Genomic DNA, 24,791 nt, shown 5'->3' on the forward strand with positions numbered 1-24,791 from the left:
GGGACTGAAGATAATGCCACATGTCAGGTGAGGTTAGAACGATCAGTATTCATCCACCTGTGATGGAGACTTTTCGGATTTAATGATCTGAACTAAGTTTGTCTGTGGACCACCTGACATGTCATCCATTGGTCTTCTAATAGCATTACTTGAAAATGGGAATTTCTCTGTTTCCTATTTCTGTTTTTTAATATTTATTTATTTTAGAGAGAGTGAGTTTGCAAATGAGTTGGGGCAAGGGGCAGAGGGAGAGGGAGAGACAGAATCTCAAGCAGACTCCCCGCCGAGTGTGGAGCCCAACGCGGGGCTCGATCTCTTGACCCTGAGATCATGACCTGAGTCAAAATCAAGAGTTAGACACTCAACTGACTGAGCCACCCAGGTGCCCCCCTCGTTTCCTATTTCAATTTCAGATGGAAGCCTCTGGACTTTTGGAAAGAAGAGTCTCCCAAGAGTGTGTGAACTGAACAAAGCACTATTGTTATCACTGTTGTTATTAATTTTGGTGACTGGGTGTCACATTGAAGATTTGTGGAAGCATGAATTATTGGCACCAATGGTGGCTTAGTTAAATGACATTTTTTTTTAAGATTATTTATGTATTTATTTATTTCAGAGAGAGGAGCAGAGTGAGCGAGAGAGAACACGAGTGGAGGGGGGACAGGGCAGAGGGAGAGGGAGAAGCAGACTCCCTGCTGAGCAGGGAGCCCGATGTGGGGCTTGATCTCAGGATCCTGAGATCACAACCTCAGCCGAAGGCAGATGCTTAACTGACTGAACCACCCAGGTGCCCCATTAATGGACATTTCTGAGCACCTAGTGGACACGGTCGAGAATTGCCGAGACCTTGTGGAAGCATCCTGACCCACACGGGGTCAAAGCAGAAACTCAGCTTGGTTATGGAGTTACCTGTGCACTCGTGATATAGGATCGATTTTATAATTCTAAGGAGTCGCTGTCTGAACTCTGAAGGCAAAATATTAAGACTGACAACAGCATCTATGTAGATTCATAGAAACACCCATTATTCTGAAATACTTGATACGGAACACATTTGCTCAGAATCCAATCCATTCACCTCATCACAAGAAACCACTCAACATTATGTCTGTCAAAGTAATAAAAGGAAAAGCTGTTAACCTAGAGAAACATTATACCCGTAAAGCGCCATTTAAGGAGGTTGAATTATCCGCATTCCAGTTAATGGCAAGGAAAAAGTTTCTCCTAACTGGGGAAAAGGTAATAGATAATCTTCAAATATGTGACCAGGTACTTGTGCAAATACTTTCTCGTCAATGGTAACTTCCATGTATTTGAAGAGGTTAAAAGTCTGCACGCAGTATGAATGGAGCCATCTCAAGAAAAAAACCAGATATTAAAACTATGACGTTCACCAATCAAGGTCAAGTATCTCCCTATACATCTTGAGAGTTTTGATTGGGAAGGTTTATACAAATTCAGCATATAATAGTTTCTGTTACGTTGTCCAAAGGTGACCAATGAGGCTTAAAAAACAGTACTGTTATGAATCCATGGACTGAAATGTATCTGAAGCATTTCACTTCATTGCAATTATTAGTGGTATTCATTTTCATAGGTTCCTATCTTTAACTAGTGGGAATCTCTCCAGGTGGGCATGAGTCTGACAAGCCCTCTGTAGCGTTTGATAGTTTCTTTGCTTTTTGAGAGGTCAAGATCTTGCAGGCTCATCTTATGCATTACCTGCTGGAGACCTGACTTGGAATCATCCATTTACTTATCCAAGAAAGCCTGTTTATTTTATTTCTTAAAAATATTTTGTTTATTCATTTGAGAGGGAGAGAGACAGAGAGAGCATGAGCAGGGGGGAAAGGCAGAGGGAGAGGGAGAAGCAGACTTCCTGCTGAGCTGGAAGCTGGACATGGGGTTCGATCCCAGGACCTGGAGATCATGACCTGAGCCAAAGGCAGACGATTAACCGACTGCGCCACCCAGGCGCCCCGAAGAGCCAGACCAGGCACCCTATTGATGGTGCAGATCGAGTTGTGCAGACCAGAGGAGGAGATGCAAGGGCCCTCCGAGGCCATGGGGCTCACCCGCAGCACCCAGATGGGTGGCCCATCAGCTACTGTGGGCATAGCTTCTCAGAGCTTCTCAGGCACAGCGTTCCTGCTCTTTCGGTTACCCTGCACCTCTGCTATGCCCAGTAAAGGGGCTTTTCCTTATGTTCCACTAAAACCTCGCCTTCCACGACTTGTGCCCAGTGACTCCCGTCTGTCTCCTGGGTCAACGGTCCCTTGCCCATATTAGACTATTTGAAAATCACAAAAGTGTCCAGTTAGGCTCCTGGCCAAATAGACACCCTGTTTCTCTATTTCCCGTAGGGCAGGATTTAGGGAGCCCTGCCCACTCTGCCCCGGCTACCCTCCTCTGAGAAGCCTTGGTTTTCCCACGGCCCCTCACCGTGAGGCACCTGCAGCTGAGCTCAGTGCTCCAAGTGGCACCCAGCCAAAAACCCGATTCCACAGGATTGTGATCTGCCTTGATTTAGAAATGTGTGGTCTCTACAGGGAGATTAAGATTGTGATTGCAGCTCCCCTTGGGTCCGTGCTCACGGTGCTCACAAGCCTCTTTCCCCCCCTTTTCTGCCAGGAATGTGTACTGCTATTTACAACCCATAGAATCTGAGGTGATGCTGGGCGAGCGCTTTTCCTGAGCCGTTCTCTGTGCTGAAAGAGTGTGTCTCAAGCAAGTGCTCAAACAAAATTATGCAGATTCTGTAAAGCTTATATGTAACACCCTTGAGTAAATTCTGTGCTATCATGACTCAGTCTACGTAAAGGGCAGAATCGGTTTACAGTCATTGTTAATCTAAAGGAAGCAGCGGTGACCATAGGGCTATCTGATGTTGTGGAGATTCACAACACGTCAGACAAAGTGAACAAAGTGACGCTGTAGGAATTCATGGGGTCTCCCGGGACAGGAGCCTCTGTGCTAGGACAAAGACTGCCTTCTGCACCCTGCTTCTTACCCCCATCGGACGGGGGCAAACCCAGGCTGATGGTGCTGGGCAGCCCCCTGACGATGCTGTGAAATCAGCTGAACTTAGCACAGAATGAAATTACAGTAAAGTAGCCCTGCCTTATCTGTTGCAGATAAACCCAGAAAGTCAGCGAGCTCTGCAGAAACAGTTCATCTCTCGTGGCCCTCCAGGGCGCCGGGGGGCAGTCTCGTGTGGGGCTGTTCGGGGCCCACCTTGCCTGGGAAACGGTCTCCTCACTTTGGACCCATTCGCTGGGGATGGAGCCGCGGGCCGGGCAGCAGCTTCTGGAGGGCGCCCCCACGCTGCGCCGGGGCACTCGGGTCTTTATGTCTTCACCACAACTGTGCACTCTGTTTTTCATTAGCCTTAAAGTGGATGATTTAAAATATTAAGGACTGCGGTGTCTATCCAGAACTTAGTGGGGATTCATGGGCATCTAGTTCTCCAGGAGATCCTACAGAATTAAATGTCTCTGCCTTTCAAATAGGGGAAAAGCAAGCTCATTATTTGGAAGAATTACTGGCTCCACATTGCTGCATGGATGTATATATTACAATTTGTGTGTCGGGTGTTCTCTTTAATTCCAGATCGTTACAGGCTGTGGATGAGTTCTTGTGTTGTTATGGTTCTTGTGGTTTTGATACACCTGAATGTTCTCACTGCATTAAACATTCCTAACACATTATTAGGATAACAAATCTTGGACAAATAAGCTCAGGTATCTTTTTTTAATGGCCTGAATAAAAAAAAATACTTCAAACTTTAAAAGCATTGTGCAGCCCTTTCTGAACTTATTTTCCCCAATTTTTTTGTCAGGCATTGAGGAGAAAACATTTGCGACCGGTTTTTAGGCTAGGGAGGGACAATGTGTGGGGGCAGAGCAGGTGGGCACTGGGCTTTCGTTGGAGCTTCTGAGGTAAGAAGCAGCAGGAGGGAAGGGAGGGCGTCATGCTGAATATGGAGATGAATTGGCATAGCACTGGAGACTGAAGAAGAAATGAGAAGCATCTGTCTTTAATCAGACATCTAATTATGCCTTGTTTATTTACATATCAGGCATTGTGCTTGGAGTTGGGGATGCAGAAACAAATTGGACACAGCCCCCACCCTCGAAGAGTTCCCAGGCTTGTCGGGAAGACCGTCCTGTACATGACAAAATAATACGCTGGTCATAGCAACTTAAGACTGGTTTGATTTTTCCCTGTGTCTTCCAGAGGCAACTGAAGGGCAAATCTCCCCCTGGGAAGCTCTCCTCACTCACGAGGTCATCTGCACAGATCCAGGTGCTGGAACCCTCCTCCAGCCCCCAGATCTTAGCTCTGCACCCAGGCGGGTCACCCCACTCATGCCCTCACTCAGACCGCTGTTCGGGTTTTTACTGTGGGCTTCAGTGGTATCTCCCTTGCAGACCCTGATTTGTCCTACAGGCCAGCGGGAGCCTCTTCTGAAAGGGATGCAATATCAGCTGAACCAAGCACCCCGTGTCGCTTGAATTCAGTGTTCTTTAAACTGTAGGTCACAAATGCATTAGCAGACCAGGAAATCAATTTAGTGGTCACAGCTAGTGTTTGTGAAAGAGTGGGAGAATGAAACAGAATGAAATAGGATAGAAAATATCAAAGAACATCACACAGTGTAAGGGTGACAACTGTTTTATGAATCTTTTGTTTCAGCTGTGTGTGTGTGTGTACTGGGTTTCACTGTCAAATAGATTTCCTACTGTAGACTGCAGTCCAAAATGTCCACAAACCACTGCAAATCCACCCGCTGTGTGAACATAAGTAAGATGGGAACTTGCTTGTTTTCTATTCTATATTCAAGCTACACCGGAAATCTGGAAGTAATTTTTGTCCACGTTTGATACATGCAGAACGAAAAGAGCACAAGTTCCAGCATCTTCCAGCTATGTGACTTTGGGCAAGTGGGTTACCTCTTGGAGCTCCCATCTTTTTCTGTGAAATAGGAGCAGTGACACCAATCTCTGACGACTGCCAGGGGGATGACCAGGGTGAGGCATGGTGTGTTCGTGCATAGCAGGGGACAGCAAAAACCCATATAGAGTGGCTTCCTCCAAAATGCTAGTTTCCTATCCTATCCTTTCCTTCCCTTCCCTGAAAATTCTAAAAGACCGAATCCAGCTCATTCCTGATGGAACATCCCACATCATTTTGTACAGTTCTTACTTAATGTTGTGGGTGATTCTGGGAGAATCTGCAACATCATCCTCTTCTGTAGGTGCAGCCTGAGGTCTAGAAAGTCTTAAGGATTGAGAAACCAATCTTTTGTGCAATGTCATTCATGCCACATTGAGAGTTTCCCAGGAGGAGATGCGAATGAAGCTTGCAAACAGAGCGTTCATTTATAATCCTTACTTTAGAAAACCTTTCTTTTTCTTTCTTTTTTTTTTTTTAAAGATTTTATTTATTTGACAGAGACACAGCGAGAGAGGGAACACAAGCAGGGGGAGTGGGAGAGGGAGAAGCAGGCTTCCCGCTGAGCAGGGAGCCCAATGTGGGGCTCGATCCCAGGACCCTGGGATCCTGACCTGAGCCGAAGGCAGACGCTTAACGACTGAGCCACCCAGGTGCCCCTAGAAAACCTTTCAAAGCCCAAGTGAACATTTAGGAGGTTTTACTAATGTTTTAGCGATGTGGATAACCCAGTGTTTTTTTTCATCTCTCTTTAAATATGAAATATTTCTCTTTCATTAGAAGGTAATGTTCTGAAACCAGAATAAATCATTATAGCACAAAAATACCTGTTATAGGAAGAAAAATGACAAAGAAATAAAACCAGAAAAAAATTAAAACCTTGGCATGCTCAAAATGATGATTTATAGTATAATTTGTCTTTGGACCCTTTATAGAAAAACCAACATCTGCATCTTTGTGAACACAGTTAAGAAACGGGTGGAAGTTTGCTCGTCTACACGGGCGTATTTTAGGATCTGGTGGTCATCTCTCACACTCATGCTCCGGCAGGATCCCATGCTCAGGCTCACTTGAGAAGCCCATGGTCACACTGTGTCTGTATGGGGCTCTGGCGGGGAGTTGAACTGTTTTTTAATAAAACCTGAATTTGGGAACCAATTACTGCATCAGTGTTGGATTTGGACCCCTCATTGCTTCAGATGACTACGGTGCTCTCCTCCTCCTAAATGATAGGAAAGTTGCTGACATCGACATTGGCAGTAAGAAAAATGCTTGTAATTATACTGGGTGTTTAGTTATGAAGAACTTACATGCTATGGCTTTTTCCACTCGCAACCGAATGCATATTGATTTCCAGAGCGTCTTGAAAGAAATTCCTGAGTCAATTTAAGTTATTTTCCATTTCATTTTGGGTAATCATGATGGAGATTTGACGAGCGGGTTCCACGTGAGCCGGATTTTAGGCCGCAGCTCCTGTAGCAGGAGGGACCTTTCCTCTCACCCCCTTGGAAAGTTCACATGGCTGGGACTGCCTTAGAGTTCTGCTGCTCGATTTGTAAGTTAATATGTCGCATTTTAAAACACCTGGAGCAGGAAAGGTCAAGGAGGCACTGCTAAGAAGATCTATTCGATGGGACTGGTGGACAGGATAATGGCAGAATGGTGGATGAGGGGGGTGTATGAAGAACGGGGGGCGGGGTGGTGAGAAAGTTTATATTAAAGAATACCCACATGTCCAAGGTGTTAGCCCACACTGAGAATGCGAAGAGCCCAAGTAGACAAATCAGACATTTTTAATAGATCTCAATAATAAATGGGATTGAAAAGAAAAATGGGCCATGTGACAGGTGAATAGTAGGTTCAAATTACTTCAGGGATCGACAGCCCACTGTGTTGAACTCAAGGTACGGATGACCAGCTCATCATCCTTCCGGAGCTTCCGTGAAGGAAATACACTCGAGAGCCAACCTGTGCGCCCAGCAGCAGGTGGGCGCTCCCTGCCCCCCGGGGCCAACGCTTGCCCATCACTTTGCGTCTGCTGTGGGCGCCAGCAAGGGCTGCCTGCGTGCGCTTGGCTCTGTCCCCCAGGCCAAGGCTGGACGTTCCTGAGTTCTCTCTGAGAATGACCGGCCACCGTGTCACACACCGCCTCACGGTGGCCGGGCCGCACCATCTCTCCTTGGCATTCCGATGCTTTCTCAAGAGGAGTTAAATCCAAAGAGCTTATTAAAGTCAGGACAAATTATATCTCATTTCCCCTGATGGATCAGGCTTGCCACTTGGCTGAAGGGAGGAGGAAAAATCAGGCGGGCTGGCCGGAAGCTTTATTCTTCCCGAAGCCCGGGTGCTTCCTGCTGTTCCCGTGGAGTCCTGACAGACTCCAGAATTATGTGCATATACGTTGCAATAATTTTCCAAATTAGGCTGACAAATAATTTTATGAGCTATTCTCTTCCCCTCTAATATACAGGCATTGAAATTATTCTCTTTCCAGCTGCAAGGGCCAGCTCAGTCCTACAGGCTTGGCCAACACACGGCACTAGCAGCCGGGGGTCACCCCAAGCCCACGGAGAGGGGTCCCCAGTGGCCACAAGCACATTCAGCCGGCACCCAAACAGACCACGAGCTGAGGCCCCGAGGAACCGTGGGGCTGGTGTCTGCTAATTCTTACGTGGGCAATTCCAAAGGATCATGAGGCCCTCCGCATGTAGCCAGCTGTGAGACAGAAAGTCACACGATTTTACGTCTAGAAATCGCATATCCTCTGCATTTGACTCCTCAGCAGGAGTCGAGGTAGAAAGCAAGGCAGAAACTGCTAGCTAGCTGCCCTCCACTATCTGTCCCCTCTTTCTTTCTTAGCAACGGGCAGAAATGTATCCAGCCGAAAGAGCACCAGACTTTCCGGCACAGAGATATTCCATGAATTGTAAGCTGAAGTCAACAGCAGATGGAACTTCTAAGAAAGTTCTTCAAAGACGGGCACACCTGCATAGTTGGCCACAAGGCATAACCTTCTCTCTTCCTCCTTCTAGAATGTGGGCCTGATAGCCGGCATCCCAGGAGCCAGCTCGCAGCCATGAGGCAAACGCTAAAGAAGGCAAAACGAAAAGAAGGAGCCTGACTCTCTGGGGACCATGGAGCTGTCACTAAGACCCCATGCAGCCCAAGGCCCACTCTTGATGGGAGGAAATAGCAACACCCCTCCATTTTGTTTCAGCTGTTACTGTGGGTCTGTTTCTCCCAGCTGGACCCCATTTCCAACCACTGGGGACAGCGGAACCCTAACTCCTCTGCTGCCGTCCCACCATGTAGATCCCAATAAAGCCCCTTTCCACATTGACGACAGGTTCCTCTGAGTCTCTCGGCTGGCAAGTCTTTGAAGCACGCTCGTCACATGGATCTTGTGGACAGAAGGGGAGCGACCACACCCGAGCGAGGCTGGCTTCGCTGGTAGTTTGTGCTCTTCTGTCACAGATGTTAGTGCCCCTCCCGGGCTAGGCCGCAAGTCCCCAGGATTGACAGCGTGTCCGGCGTCTTTCCCACTCTCCGGGCCGTGGCCCATCATGCGACGCTGGGCCTGCAGTAGGTGCTCCCATCACTTCTTGAGGTTTTCCTATTGGCAGAGAGATTGAGCCCGTTTCTCTCGGTACAACTGCCCCTGCAGAAACATTTGAATAGGAAGTAGACGCCCGGCTTTGCCCTGGAAGGAGGAATGGGGACAGCGCAGCAACTGGGTATTTGTGTAGGAGCTCAGGGCTTTCCAGGCCTTGCCCTTGTCTTCTCTCAAACCCGCCCGTGAAACAGCCCGGGCAGACGGTGTTACAGGTTATAATTTTACAATGGGGAACTTGCGGCTCACAGAGCTTGATGTGTTTCTTGAAGGCAGGTAAGTAGCAACTATGGAGTCAGGCCTTGATGGACTAGCAAGAAAGGGCTGTTTCTGGACAGATGTGAGTGAGCGCGTGTGTGGGAAGACAGCTCACAAACCCTTGCTCTCCATCATCGTCTCCCTAAATTATTCATGGCCCCTGCTGTTGCCATTTTTCTTCCTAATGCCTCACCTTTTAATCAGATCATTTTTTATCTGGTTTATTCCGCCCCTGCTCCAGACCAGGTCCCCCGCCCCCACTCCCCGGTTCTTCCCATCTGCACGTCTAAATCCTCTCTTATGCGTGTCCTGTCTTGGGTGGGAACATTGATTCAGGGACAGAATTTACAAGCTGGTTCCCCATTGTTCAGCTGTGGGGTGACGCTCCTGGGGAGCAGGGCTGGACCCGCACAGCGGCAGCGCACGGCAGGCGTGGGGCTGGCTGCCTCCCCTGCCAACACCTGTCAAGCACCAAGCACGCCCAAGGGACAGTATCCCAATGCTGCGGTCAACGAGGGTCTCACCCCTGATTTATCCTGGGGCTCAGGCTTGCCCCTCAAACAAAGGAGGGTCAGGGTGGACGGTGCTTCCTGGTGAAGACTCAGAGGCTGTTGCAAGTCTGAGAAGCTGTATCAGGTGACCAAGGGTTGGGTGTAGGATGAGGTGTACGGCAGGGTCTGGAAACAGCGGGAAAAGACCCACTGCATTCCAGAAGCACGGGGTCCTTTCCCCAGGGTGTTACAGTCATGTGAGCATCAGGAAGAGCCTAAAACATGGCTAGAGGAGAGGGCTCGTGTCCCCCAGAGGGAGGACAAAGACGCCCGTGTTTCCTATGCCCACGCCGGTTAGGAGGGAGCAACGTTGAAGCAGAAATGCCTGCAGGGAGGGAAGATGTGAATTGTGACCACTCCCCTGGGTGCCCCTGAGACCTGCAGGGGCTCCGGGCTCGGGACTCCAACACCAGCCATCCAATGCCCAGACAAAGGAAGACGACCCAGCTGCATAAGCTGAGATACGGATGGGGAAACTACACACAGGGCATCAATCAGGGACGTCAGCTCATCCAGAGTTTAAAACAAGAGTGATACTAGGAACCATACTTGCACGGAGAGCTGAGACTCCATGTTCTCACCTAGCAGAGGAAAGCGAATCCTTGCACCAAGCAGAAGCATCCCCAGTCAGTCCTTCCATCCCAGAAGTGGGAGCCCGCCCACCCGCCACCTCCGCCTAGGCTGGCATCCTGGCGTTTCAGAGCAGCCAAGCTCCAGCTAGCCAGTGTTCAGTTCCCTTATGCGTGAGTGGCTGCAAACCAAACCTGCCCTGTTCGAGCCGGTGCCCTGCCAGCAATCCGAGGAGGGGCTGGACCCCTCCAGTTCTCATGCCCAGTCCCACGCACAGGGTGCTGTTGCGAGGCTCTTGGGGGGAACAGAGGTAAAGCTAGTTTAAAAACGGTGAAGCAGCGCACAAACGTACCAGCCCGCCCTCCTCACGGCCAGCATCAGCTCAGCAGGGAACCCGTCAATTCATGGCCAAATCATTGCCCTTCGGCCTGGAGTCCCTGTGGCCGCTGGGGCTCCCCCTCAGCTCGCCTGCACACCTGCCGACAGGTTCATCCTCCTTTTTGCTCCTCTCACTGCTCTCAACCTTCAATGGCTCCCCAGTGCCAACCGAGTCAAAGCCAAACTCTAAGTCCGCAAGCCCTTCTTGGCGAGGTGGAGATGTGCTTCCCTGTGCCCGGCACAGGACTCAATGCTCCAGCACCAAAATGAAGCAGTCGCAGTTAACAGTAATAGAGAATTGTTAATGGCAATATTCATTATTTTAAGTATTTCCCAATTTATTGTTATTTTATTAAGTAGGCGAATTAAAGCAAACATTAATTGTCCAGGTGCTCAGCTGTCTCCACTTTCCAAAGAGTAATCAAGCCTCACGTGCAGATGAGCGGGTACTTCCTGGCTGTCTTGCATTTTAAATATTCCTGCCAGTGAAATATTTCCCTGTGGAAGCAGAACTGACTACGCTTCATTTATAAAGGAGGCTTTATGGACTTACGGATGATGACAGACAGCCAATCGATAAGGGATGATATAACAGTACGTAATATCAAGGAACATTAGGTCTCTGACATGATTTGGGAAGAGAAGTGGGCAGTTGGAAACCTTATCATTTGAAAAAGGTCAAGGCCTGGTGGCAAGAAAAACGCCTAAGCAAATAAACTCACACCTGTGAGTCGGGAGAGGCTAAAAGTGCCGAATGAGAGGAGTTGCCCATTTTGTGGGGGAATTGCTTCCCCGGACCAGGATCGGGGTGCTGTGGGCATGCACAGCCGCTCCAAGACAGGGTCCACTTTTTCCTGCCGAGCCTTCCTGCGGCTGAGACCCAGGTCCTCCAGAACACAGCGGGGATCAGCCTTAAAATGATGGGGTTGGGGCGTAGCCTACGAAGGTAGGACCCACCGGCTCTATGTCATTCTGCCTGGCCATTTTGGGGAGGGTGGGCGTGGGGAGGGGTTTTTACGGATTTAGTAAATTGTTTGGCTGTGTAACTAAAAATTAAGAAAACAAAACAAAACAAAAAGAAATGCACCAAGTTGTAAATTCCTTTACCAGTAATCACCCTGCAGTACTAAACACAAAATTCTAAATAAGCCCTCTCTTTGAAGAGCATCCACGGTATCGCCTGGGACTCCAGGGAGAGCTTTACTGTGAATCGCACCATTGCTCTGTTTAGAAACAGGCGGTGGCATGATCTTTCCGAGAGCACATGCACTAGCTGAAGGGTGCGTTACCACCCAGAAGACAGCAGCTAGAATGCTGTCTGTGTCCTTCTACAGTACAGCTGTTGTTTAGGAACAGAGAGACTGAGTAACGTGAGTGATGAATTTCCTTCTCATCGCCCCTGAGAGGCTCGGGCCCTTTATTTTCATTTCTCCCACGCTCCAGACAAACTCAGCGTGTCCTGCTCCCCACCAAAGACCGGGTCACCGCGCAGGAAGGCAAGCTTACCTCCTTGGAGGGTGTATTCGGTCACGGCCCTGCTGAAGACGCCCAGGCCCGCCCCGTTGTAGGCTGCCACCTGGATCTCGTACTGCGTCCAGATGATCAGCTCTGTCACCAGGCAGTAGGTGACTTCCGGGCTGGTGATGTTGCGCTGCTGGTGTTCTCCCGGCAAGCCTGCCAGGCGGTACCTGCAGCAGAGCAGGGAGAAATGGCTGGAACCAGGCAGCGGGCGCACCCGCACTCGCTCTGTGCAGTTGGAGGGAAACGAGGTAAACAGACAAGAGTGAAGACAGAGGTCAGCCCCAGACAACACGGCTTCCTAAGCCAGCCATTCCAAAAAGGGGTCGTTGAGTCTCACAGCGATCATAAGCTCTGGGCAAAACGGTTAAGGAAAAGTGATGGCTTTTTAAGTGTGACTCGTCTGGGGAGCACAGTGACTTAGTGCCGAAAGTTCCAGCCATGATTTCTGCCGGGGTGTTGCCATAAACGGACAAATTGGGAGCAATGCTCTCCTCCCGCGGCTCTGAAATGGGGGAGAAGCAGGGAAGCTTCTCGGCCTGCTCTTCCCTCTGGGCTTCTAGATTTGTTCACGTGGGTCCCAGCGCCGGAACGAGTGGCTTCCGGTACTAGTCTGTTGCTACAGGACAGGCTGCTCTGCAGGGGAGTTTCCCGGGCGAGATGGGTGAAGGGGTTAACTGTACGGTGACGGGCGGTGGCCAGACTCACCGGGGCAATTACTCTGCAGTGTATACAGAGTGAATTATTACGGTGTACGCCTGACAGTAACAGGGTTACAGACCAACTTTACCTTGATGTTAAAAAAGGCAACGTGTAGAATAAACAGAATAATTCACTCCCCCCTACAAAGACATAAATCTAAAGTTGTATTTATTTTAAAAAGTGACAAACACGACTCTGGACTCAGAAAACGTATAAATTAGGAAATTGCCATGTGTGCTGTGGAAGGACTTTTGTAGCATTATTTGGAAGAGCAAATGCTTTTCCTGATTTTGTTTTTAGAAGGGGATTGGTTCCCCGGGGCCAAGCGAGGGGCATGTGCTGGGAGGACCTGCCTTGGTCATCCTGCGGCTTCAAAAACACCCAAATCCTGTCCAAGCAGCAGCTCTTCGCCTCGGGAAGATGCGGCCTTGTCTGATGAGGGGGAAAGGGTGAAGATGGAGGGGACCCTGGGCGAGGGACCCTCGACGACGGGTTGGGGTCCGGTTCCCCACCGACACTGAGCCCCACCGCAGGCTGCGGAGGATGCCCTGTTCCCTGCGCCGTCCCGGGCAGGGGGACGCCCCAAAGGGGCCCGGTGCACAAAGGGGAAGGCCGTGCCAGGCTGCTGCCGTCGGGAGAAAGAAGAACCCCCCCGATTCGGGCCCTTCCAGGGAAAACAGCTCTCCAAAGAGAACGGCAGCTACAGGTAGGGTACACAAGTACGGGGAAGGCAGTAAAAGGTTCTTGGTGAAAACCCGGATTTTCCGAGGGCGGAAAAGCTCCTGTTGCTACAGACCATACAGGCGAGGCCTGTGGCGGGAAGACACAGGGTCAAGAGCAGGCAGCACAGCAAGAAGGCTCCAGGCCTCCTGCCTCCTTCTGCCCAAAGCAGCAGCTCGCGGGACGGGGGGCGCGGGGCGCCGGGGACGGGCAAAAGCGAAGGCTAATGTCTCACCCTGCATTTTTGCCTCATAGTCCATCCACTTCTGACACCTACTGAATTGATATTCCTTTACTGAACTGCCTGCACCCAGCAAGTGTGGATGCGCTTCCTAAGCAGGGGGTTAGGTTCGTTTACATGACATCATGGTCTTCAAGGTGGCCCCCAGGGAGAGGCCTGGCATCGAGTAACCCACGTGCCAGATATTCCCACTTAAATTCCCTGTCTACAAAATAAATAGCACTGAGACAATTAGCCATTTGGAAGAAGGTAAGCATCGGCCCCACACCCAGGGTCACCTGGCATGTGAATGGTGCCCAGGACCACTTACAACCAAAATGGCGTGTGCTGGGCACGATCGCTTAAGAAGAGCTCATTAGTGTGGACCCATCACTACACAATACACATTCCAGGGAAAAGCAAAGAAGTCAGCTCCAGAAGGCTTAGGCTGGGAAGAAGACTGACACGCTGCGTGGCCTCAAGCGAAGTCTTAACATCTCTGAGCCCTGGTTTTTAACTCCCGAAAATGACATCATCATAATGGCCTTTCACAGGGTTGTCGCAAGAATAAAATGAAACAATGGGTGCCAAAGAGCCGTGATAGTGTAAAGCCCGCTGTAACTATTTCTGGTTTGGAAACACTGCGCAGCTAGGAAGGATACTAAGCCGAGACACTAAGCCGCATCCTCTCCTAGACCCCTGTTCATACAATCACGCCAAACAAACCACGGGATTCGTGTCTTGGAAACGGGCTGTCCTCCTTTCTGCAGCAGGCAGGTTGGTCCATTCTGACCCGTGGCTCAGGGTGCTTTTGTAATATTCACAGGATGTCTGGGAAGGTCACAATTAATACGGGAAGTGCAGGGCATCGTCCTCTGACTGGTGGGATACGTTGCCCGGGAGACTGTCTCAGACAGAATGATTTTTTTATATGGAAATAAACAGGAGAATGTTTTTAAAGGACATAACCCCTATGCTCCTCTCAAAGAAGCGCCCTGCCCATTATTATAAATATTTTATTACTGCGCACACATCCTAACTACTTCTTACAGCTGGAGCCACAACAGTGATTTATTTCCATTTTGTTTCTTCCTGGATTCTGCTGTGGGTCTGACACAGACACTTGAGCCCTGGAGGATACACAGTTGCAAACAGAGCTGATTTGCAGACCGGAGGATTATTCGGAAATGTTTCCAAGCAAATTCATTTTGGCATGGGTCTTTAATTTCTGAAAACTTTGAAATTCACAGGCCTTGGCTACCCTCGTTTTAGGACTTTCTTGATTTAAACCCCTACAAATACAGACGCCCTCTCTCCCAGCACTTAACACCATCACACAAAATCCTTTTAATGGTGGTAATCCCACAAAATAGAGAAACGTGCAGTTCCTGATGGGGCCTTGTAACATCAGAGAGATTTTATTATAAAAGTCCTCGCCCCGAGCTTGGTTCTGTGGGTTGACTTTTAAAGTCCTTACTTGGCAGCTGGAGCCTGAGGAACCTTCTCTGTGTGCTCAAGACGAGGTGGAGGCAGCCGAGATGACAAGCATGTGTAGGGCCGGGTGGGGAGGGCAAGGAAACTATTTTCATTAGCTGACGAGCATGGGACATGAGTGACAGCTGGAGTGAGGAGCGAGTGGCACGAACGGACAGGAGATCTGGGCCTGTGTGCAGTGGGAAGCCCCAGCCTGTTTTCGGGAGGGAACTGGGAACTGCCCCGAGCCCACAGGTGCCCCCTGCCTGAAGGGGCCAGTTCAGAGTCTCTTGTTGAAAGGGGGGAGTGCACTTGGGGGCAGAGTGACCAAAGGGGCCCCAAGTGCTGATTCCAGTCCTCCAGCTCCATGTACCCTGAGGGACAGCCACATTTAAACCACTTCAGGTAGATAATGATCTAGCTTGTGTTTAGAGGATAATTCACAAGCTTGAGGAAGGCTTGGGAAGAGCAGTGAAGTGGTTGTGATGGGCTAATATGACGTGCATGTGGATAAATGTGTGTTAAACCAGGAGTGGATGATTACAACAGTAGATACTGGAAGGAGCGGTCCTCCGTGTGCAAAGAGCACAGAGCTAGAGAAGCTACACTTTTGTAACTAAGACATTACATTTAGCCCCTTTCGACCTCTGTTAAAACCCAGTATTTGCTGACCACAAGCTCAGCAAGGGCACGGGCCTGGCATTGAGAGGAAGGTAGTGATGGACACCCATGGCTCTTGCCTCATAAGGCTGCGGAGGGAGACAAAGCGCATGTCGTTGAACAAATAACGTCCGTGGCTATAGAAGAGATTTCATAAATACCCTTTAATATTGCTTTACTTTTTCCTGTTCACTACTTGCATCAACAAACCACTGCAATTACCACATTTGGTGCAATTTCAAGATTAGCAGTAGTTTTGGCAAAACAGATTTCTTTTCTCTAACCCAGCCAAGTTCTTGTAGAGTCCTCTCAATGTTCTTAGAAGCCTGACTGCCCCTTATAAGGCAGAGGAAGCAAACGGGCCACCCTTTGGGCCCTATCTGGTCTGTGGAGGTGTGAATTTGGCCTGCTCTGTGTTTCAAAACGTACTGACTTCATTTCCAACATTTAGAAACTGTGAGATCACATGTAAAAAGCTAGATTTTTAAAAATTTCTTTGAAACGCTAGAAAACCTGGCAATACTGAACATAGGAGCTAGCCTGGTAACAACTGGCCAGCAATGAAACCAACTGCATTATTATTAATTAAAAGTTATTCTAGTAATAATGCATGCCCCTGGTAAAAACTGAAACAGAAAGAAAAGATTTGGAATGAATAGCATAGCTTGACGCAAACTTAGAATATCCCTCTTCATTCTTCTACCAAAATGCAACCATTGATACACACATGGACATGCTACGGTTGGATATGCAGAAGCTGCCCCTGCAAGGCTACCCACAGCTGCTTGTTTGCCACAGTCCCCACCACTCCCTAGAGTATGACACTGGCCTGATTCTCTTGATTACTGCTGGGCTCCTACAGACCTTTGAGTTTGTAATCCCAGCAATACAGACCCCTGACTCTTTATAACGACAGTCTAAAAATGGCCAAACACAGGCTACTTGCCTGAGGATGTACCCACGCAGCACCCCATTGTGCTCTGTTTCTGGGGGTGGCTGCCACTGGACCATGATGGACTGATTGGTACGCCCACTGGCCACGATATTCTTTGGCGGAGCACTGGGCGGCTCTTCAGGTAACATCAACCTAGAAATAGAATATGGGGAGGGAAAGAGAGATCAGCATCTGAGACAAACGGTCCCCGTTGGCATTCTCTGCCTGGCTGAATCTGGAGCCTAATTATTCACCAAAATCAAGTGATGAACAAAGCGAAGCACACAGCTGATCAAACTCAAAGGACATGCATGAAATAGGTACAGCAAATCAACATAATAGAGAATCAGTCCAGCCAGCAACCAGGAAGACACAGGAGGTGACCTTATTCTGTCTGGATAACCCACAGCACCTCCACTCTGGGAAGGGATTACAAGCCTGAGTGAGCCAGGCTGCCGGCCCACAGCCTGAGACACCTTCCAAATTGTTTTTTTCTTTGGTTCTTTCAATATTTCTCATACCAAACGCCCACATTTTGAAAAAAGTCACTTAGGTCTCAACTCTTCCACTATTTGGGCCCAGCGAATGCTCAGGTTGGTTGGGGAGGGCACACTGAAATGGGGTGAAGCCATGGTCGCAGGTCAGCACCACCCCCAGCACGCCGTGCCCTGCCAGACGCTTGCCTGTCAAGATGGCAGCACCAGCTCCTGTCCTGCCGGCAGTCCGGGTGGACAGAGGGCGCGAAGACACGGTCAGCGCCTCACCCCCTGGATACAGGGGGCTGTGCTCTCAGGAACGCCTTGCGTTGGCGCAGCCCGAGCACCACGGAAGTCGGAGAAACTTCCCTCAGAGCAATGAAGGAAAATCAGCTCGTCCAACACACAAGTGACCGTGTTTCTCTCTTCATTCTAGTCTCTCCTGCATACATTTTTGCCACCGTTCCTAAGGGACGGAGGTTGATTCCTTCCATCAACCTCCTCCTCCTAACTGGATGCTTGGTCTTGCTTCTGGGCCCAAGCTGCCCCACGTCCCCACTGCGGGCTGCGCGATCACACACCTGCTTGTCTCTGCACTGTACTGGCCCTTGCCCACTTGATTCACGGCACACACCCTGAATTGATAGGTGCGAGCTGGAGTCAGGCCACGCACGGTGACGCCTGTCATCTCGGGGCTGACGTTTGACAGATGTACTTTCCATGGAGAGTCTGAAAGAATGAGCAAAAGGAATTCAGAACCATACAAGCACATGTCTGAATAATAATAAGGGAATGCAAACTACATTTCCATAAGTTCTCTCATTTGCTTTCCTGGCAGATGGAGTGGTTATCCCCATTCCACAGAAGTGGAAACCAAGGCTCGTGGCCACGTGGCTAGCCGCCGGTAGCCACTGGGCCCGGCACTGAACCCCAAGACCGCCCATCGTCCTCACGCTGCTGTCAGCAAGTAAAGTGGCTTTTCCTTCAACCTGCATATGGCAGTTTGAACAGAACCAAAATATTCCTCATTCCCGCGTTCCCTGTCAGCTCACACGGTGAGGCAGATTGCAGACTTGTCTCCCAGAAAAGGATGCCGCACATGTCACCAAATGATAAATAAAAACTATATTCATTAACATTTTAATAAAAGAGGAAATGAGCATGATAAAGACAGATGGGCTGTGCATTTTGCAACCCATCTGCATGGCGGCCCATTACAGCACCGCACCCCTCAGTGGCTTTGGCTGGAGAGAGACGTAATGGAATCCGCAGCTAGTTTAGAATATCTTTGCACCCAGCTTTCCGGCAGGTGTGGAAGAGCGACTCTGTCAGCCAAATGGGCTCTTGCCTGCAAGGCTTCAGAGGATTCTGCTGGGCTCCCACACCTTTGTGGGATTTTTTTTTTTCTTTTTTTTTTTTTTGGTGCAGAGTTGAAACATGCTTTCTGGCCCGATCATTTAGTAGAATGATGCCCTGGAATGAACAAGACCTGGCAATGACTTTGAACACCCACTGTCACTTCTCATTTGGAATCGCCATGATGCCTGAGCTGCATTTTCAAGTTATCGGTGAGGTGAAATTGGGGGGAAGGGGTTCTTGTGGAAATCAAACCGTCTGTCTTCTTCCTTGGAAGTGGTGCCGAAATCCCTTTCACCCACACTGGAGACGGTCAGAGAGAGGAGAGCCATGATTTCCACTATGGCATTGGGCAGCGATCGGATTGCGGAGGACACCAGCCACGGGTGCCCTCCACACGCAGGATCACTGCCACTTTGGCAAAAACCTAAAGACCTAACTATGAGGGTTCACAAGTCTGTGCCGGGGGCTCATCGGAAATGTGCACTGCTTCCTTAGGAGTCACCAAGAAATAACCACAGGCTGCTCCAAAATGAAATGAGCCTCTCAAGGGGAACTTGTGTTGGCTCTCACGCCGAGCTGTCTACAACGAAGCTGGAGTCTGTTAGCTAGATTCCTCGACAAAAAGTTATGCCGCTCTGGAGCAGGATGCCAGTTGGGCTACAAAGGCTGAATCTTTTTAATTATTTCAAATAAAGCTGCTTCCAAAAACGGCTTTCTGGGAATGCAGTCCTCAGCACCAGCTGGGCATTTCAGTGTTCTTGGCTTTTGATTTTCAGTGATATAGGTAATCTATGGTTGATGAGGATCCCTTGCTCTTTATGTTTCCTTAAAAGTGCAACGTGTGCATCCCCAGTGAACTACGGAAAACCTCACACCGATTTCTCTTTTTTGCGCTGGGAGTCTGAGACCCTTCTAGAAGCATCAGATAGCTCATGGTGGTCTGGTTTGCTAAGTAGCTCCCCTACAGGAAAGAGCCATTTGTCCACATGGACGATGCAAGAGCCCTCCCTTGCATCCATGTAACTGCTGGTGGGGAGCAGCACCTCTCCCTGCCAAGCCACACTCCAGCGGAGATACAGTTTTCCTTTGGAAGACAATGGATGCAGAGTGGTCACAGTTGACTACGCTCTTCTGTGGACTGCTGTTCACTTTTGTTTGAGCTTCCTCTGTAAAGCTGGGGGCGGGGCAAGTCAAAACCACAGGGAGATCCACCTCACAACCACGGGGATGACTACTATAAAGAAAGCAGAAATGGCACGCGTGGGCAAGGGTATAGAGAAGCTGGAACATTCGTGCACAGTTGGTGGGGATGTGAAATGGGGTGGACGCTGCAGAAACCAATATGGTGGCTCCTCAAGAAACTAAAAATAGAACTACTTCAAAATATATACCCCAGTGAAATGGAAGGAGGGTCACAAAGAGATATTTGTTATGAATCCGTGTCCATCGATGGATGGACGGATGAACAAAATGTGTCTAGCCCTACAACGAAATATTTTATTATTCAGCTTTGAAGAAGAAGAGATTGACACACACTCCACCAGGGCTAAACCTTGAAAATAAGGCAGTCACAAGAAGACAGGTTGTGTAGGATCCTACTGATGAGGCCCCTGAGGTCCACTGAGGTCCCTGGAGGAGTCAGATCCGCAGACACAGAGGTAAATGGTAGCTGCTGGGGCAGGGCGGGGGAGGGGGGGTGGAGATGGGGAGTCACGTTTAATGGATACACGGTTTTAGTTTTGCCAGATGAGAAGAATGGAGATGGGTGGCACAATGTGAATGTACTAAACACCACTTAACTGTACATTTAAGAATGGCTAAGATGTTAAGTTTTATGTTATGTGTGTATTACCACAATGAAACTTTTTTTTTCAATGGGGAAGAAAAAAATGGGGAAATAACACAGAACTCCCGAAACCATCACTGGTTTGAAGGAGAAGTAAGCTGATGCATCCAGGCCCTGCTGGATGGGCCTGTCCCCCTCCCACCGCCCCTCATCCGTCTCTACCTCCCCACCCTGTTCCGGGCCCTGTACGACCTGCCTGGCAGAGCTGGGCTCTTTCTTACTCACGGGGAGACGGCCCAGGACTATCGCATTCTTCACCCAAACGTTCCTGCTCTTCCTCCCTCTCTGGGCACTGCAGCTCCCTGTCTCTGTGTCCTGAGTCAGCCGGCTCCAGCCCTGGGGTTCCCGGGGTCTCTCTCCACCCACACCTGGGCAGACCTTCCCTTTGCAGACTCCCTCCTTGACTGCTCTAAGTCAAGAGGGCCACCTGCTTCCTGTGGGACTGATGCAGCGCTCAATAAAACTTATCTTCCATCCCTCTCTTCCTGCAGACCTCAGTGTCTGTAAGCGAATGGCTCACCTGCTCATTCGGGTACAGAGTCCAAGGTCAGAAAGAGGCAAACTCAAAAAGACGGTGGCCGAGTCCGCTGACAGAGCCGATGCGTGTCAGCACGAAGGGGGCAGAGAGCACCCCACGCCGCCTCTCCCACCCCACATGCCCTCCCTCCCAGGTTCCGCTCAGAGTGTAGACAGCTCCTCCAAGTGTGTAACCTGAGCAGCGGGATCTGCGGCCCCATCTGCCTGGGCAACAAGGGCCTATTAATCTGCCCTGTACCCGGGGGCTTGGCTCAGGCCTCTGGATACGTCTACACAACTCTACTTATTCTTTTCCCTCTCCCTCCTAGAAGATAAAAGCTCTGGCAGGAAGAGAGATTAAACTGAAAACTAATACAAATGAACCCGATCCATCTCATGGGCCCTCTGATTTGTACTAAAAAAAGAGAGGAAAAAAAAAAGTGGTTTGGGAAGGATTTGCTCCCTCACAAGGCTCTGCACTGCAATCTTGCTGAGAACTGTTAAAATGTAAAGAGCAGGTCTGTCCCTGACAATCCGTAAGCAAAATCCCTTTAAAAGATGCTCCTCCTGGTCCTCAGACAGGAGGGCTCCAAGATGCTTGTCGAAGGGGCTGAGATGTGGAAGATTCTTTTGATAAAGGAAACCATCCCATAAAAGTTTCAATTAGCTTTTTTCCTCCCCTTCAGGGATGCCTCTTGTACCTCTGATCTCGAAGCCAAAGGAATTTTGGTATTCCTCAGCCAGGCTATTAAACAAACCTCTACCCCACACGGGCATCACTTCAAGTGCCCAGAATCCATGAGGAGTTAATCACTCCTTTGCTCTGTCGATTGGTGAAAAAGCAGGCGGTTTTCAATCGTCACAAATGCACTGGAAGCTTTTTTATTTCCAATAAAAAAGGGCCTTACCATGTTCTCAATTAAAGGTATCCGAGGAAGGAAAAGACTTTTTCAAAGAAAATTTTCATTGCCAGAGGGACCATAATTATTACTGACACCTGATGTCTGTGTGGCAGCTTGCAGTCTGGACGTGAATTCACAGCCGTAACCACGCGAATCTTCTTGGGGAGGAGGTATATAGGAGAGGAAAACCCAGACTCAGGGAGGTATAAATAATGCCCCCTGTCCTTACAGGCCACCACCTCCTAGACTTGGGAGCAGATTGAACATCACTAAGAGAGCAGCTGGGCCTCCAGCGTCTCCTTGTGAGAGGCAGTGGGAAGTACCGAGCAACACCCAGGCGGCAGACATTCCCACACACACAGACACACACATGGGATCCAAGAAAACACATGGAACCAAAAGCTGATGCAAACTCATTCTGGTCTCTGGGCAATTAAAGAGATGCAGGAACAATTAAATGACCACGAGGAAGCAATCGGTGTGGGACATTCTGCAGGACAGACACCCTGGTCTCTGCACCAGACGACAGCAGGGGAAAGGGACACGGGGCTCTTGTCGATCAAGAGACAGAACCACCAAAGCAGTGGATGGACCTTGTTTGGATCTGGATTTGGATTCAAAAGAATCAACCATGAAAAGTCAATTTTTAAAAAAGCATTTGAAGATGACACAAAGAAATGGAAAGACATTCCATGCTCATGGATTGGGAGAACATATATTATTAAAATGTCTATACTACCCAAAACAATCTGCACATTTAATGCAATCCCTATCAAAATGCCAATAACACTTTTCACAGAGCTGGGATAAACAGTCCTAAAATTTGTATGGAACCAGAAAAAACCCCAAATAGCCAAGTAATCCTAAAAAAAAAAAAAAAAAAAAAAAAAAAAGCAAAGCTGGTGGCATCACAATTCCGGACTTCAAGCTCTATTACAAAGCTGTATTCATCAAGACAGTATGGTACTGCCACAAAAACAGACACATAGATCAATGGAACAGAATAGAGAGCCCAGAAATGGACCCTCAACTCTGTGGTCAACTAATCTTTGACAAAGCAGGAAAGAATATCCAGTGGGAAAAAGACAGTCTCTTTGACAAATGGTGTTGGGAAAACTGGACAGCCACATGCAAAAGAATGAAACTGAACCACTTTCTTACACCATACACAAAAATAAATTCAAAATGGATTAAGGACCTAAATGAGAGACAGGAAACCATTAAAATCCTAGAGGAGAACACAGGCAGTAACCTCTTTGAAATTGGCCATAGCAACTTCTTTCTAGCTATGTCTCCTGAGGCAAGGGAAACAAAAGCAAAAATAAACTATTGGGACTTCATCAAAACAAAAAGCTTCTGCACAGCGAAGGAAACAATCAACAAAACTAAAAGGCAACCAACAGAATGGGAGAAGATATTTGCAAATGACATATCTGATAAAGGGTATCTAAAATATATATAAAGAACTTATAAAACTCAACACCCAAAAAACAAAGAGTCCAGTTAAAAAAATGAGAAGACATGAACAGACATTTTTGAAAGAAGACAACCAGATGGCCAACAGACATATGAAAAGGTGCTCAACATCATTCATCATCAGGGAAATGCAAATCAAAACTGGAATGAGATAGCACCTCACACCACTCACAATGGCTAAAATCAACAACGTAAGAAATAACAAGTGTTGGTGAGGATGTGGAGAAAGGGGAACCCTCATGCACTGTTGGTAGAATGCAAACCGGTGCAGCCACTCCGGAAAACAGTATGGAGGTTCCTCAAAAAGTTAAAAATAGAAATACCCTATGATCTAGTCATTGTACTGCTAGGTATTTACTCAAAGGATACAAAAATACAGATTCAAAGGGGCAGCTGCACCCCGATGTTTATATTTATAGCAGCATTATCTACAATTGGCAGATTACGGAAAGAACCCAAGTGTCCATCGACTGATGAATGGATAGACAAGAAGTGGTATATACATGCAATGGAATTTTGTTCAGCCATAAAAATGAATGAAATCTTGCCATTTGCAACAAGACAGAGAGAGCTAGAGAGCATAATGCTGAGTGAAGTTAAGTCAGTCAGAGAAAGACAAATACTGTATGGTTTCATTCCTATGTGGAATTTAAGAAACAAAACAAACAATCATGGGCAGGGAAAGAGAAAAACCAAGAAACACTCTTAAATATAGAGAACAAACTGGGGGTTGCTGGAGGGGAGGTGGGCTGGGGGATGGGGTAACTGGATAATGGGCATTAAGGAGGGCACGTGTCCTAATGAGCACCAGGTGTTGTATGGAAGTAATGAATCACTAAATTCTACACCTGAAACTAATATTACACTGTATGTTAACTAACAGAATTTAAATAAACACATAAAAAAAGCAATTCGGGACATATAAATATGGACTGAATATAAGATGATATTAAGGATTACCATTAATTTTGTTGTGTGTGATGTCATTTAGTTGAGCTATTTACTGAATCACTTAAGGTTGAAATGATACAATGTCTGGGATTTCCTTAAAAATACCCTAGCAAAACAAAACAAAACAAAACAAAAGGTGGGGACTCAATGAAACCAATATGGTAATATGTTGATGGTGTCAAAAGTGAACGCATGAATACCTTTGTGTATGTGTCACACTTTTCATAATAAAAAGTTTCTAGAAAGTGACCGTTAATCGCAACATTGCCAGCATTGAGCATTGTGACCGTCTTAAATCATATGTTTGGTAGATGAAAAACGCGATTTCACTGATGCTTTGCCTTGTATTTTTTTATATGAATGAGAATGAACATTCTTGCATTAAAACAACTTCCCCTAGGTTACAGAGCAAGTTAAGTGGAAGATTTAAGACGCACATTTATTATTTTCTTAATTCTGATGCTGTTTTGGCTACAAGAGTCTGCATACTGTGTCTCCTAAAATGTAAGCTTTAGGTTATGATAACAATAATATGCATAATAAATGACACCCATTTAGATAGCCACCCACAAGATAAACTCCATTAAATCGATTTTACTCACAGTTTGATCCTTTGCACCTAGAAGAGTGCCTGACATAGAGCAGGGGCTCCATCAATACTTGTTCAGCGAAAGTACCTGCCATGTCCTGGGCACCTGGGGTGACTTTATATGTACAT

The 24,791-nt window shown here is 48.1% G+C and overlaps 1 protein-coding gene across 1 annotated transcript in view; it reads right to left on the reverse strand.

The window, feature by feature from the left end:
• The window catches only part of SDK1 (sidekick cell adhesion molecule 1), a 522,185-nt gene that overhangs the window by 168,563 nt on the left and 328,831 nt on the right, over positions 1-24,791 (reverse strand). The window contains exons 15-17 of the mRNA XM_044915291.1: positions 17,605-17,752; positions 16,560-16,700; positions 11,827-12,008 (exon numbers count right to left, since the gene is read on the reverse strand). Of these exons, the coding sequence (XP_044771226.1) occupies positions 11,827-12,008; positions 16,560-16,700; positions 17,605-17,752 (471 nt within the window). The remainder of the gene's footprint in view (positions 1-11,826; positions 12,009-16,559; positions 16,701-17,604; positions 17,753-24,791) is intronic.

Source organism: Neomonachus schauinslandi, chromosome 5 (assembly GCF_002201575.2).
Source record: "Neomonachus schauinslandi chromosome 5, ASM220157v2, whole genome shotgun sequence".
NCBI classification, from domain to species: Eukaryota; Metazoa; Chordata; class Mammalia; order Carnivora; family Phocidae; genus Neomonachus; species Neomonachus schauinslandi.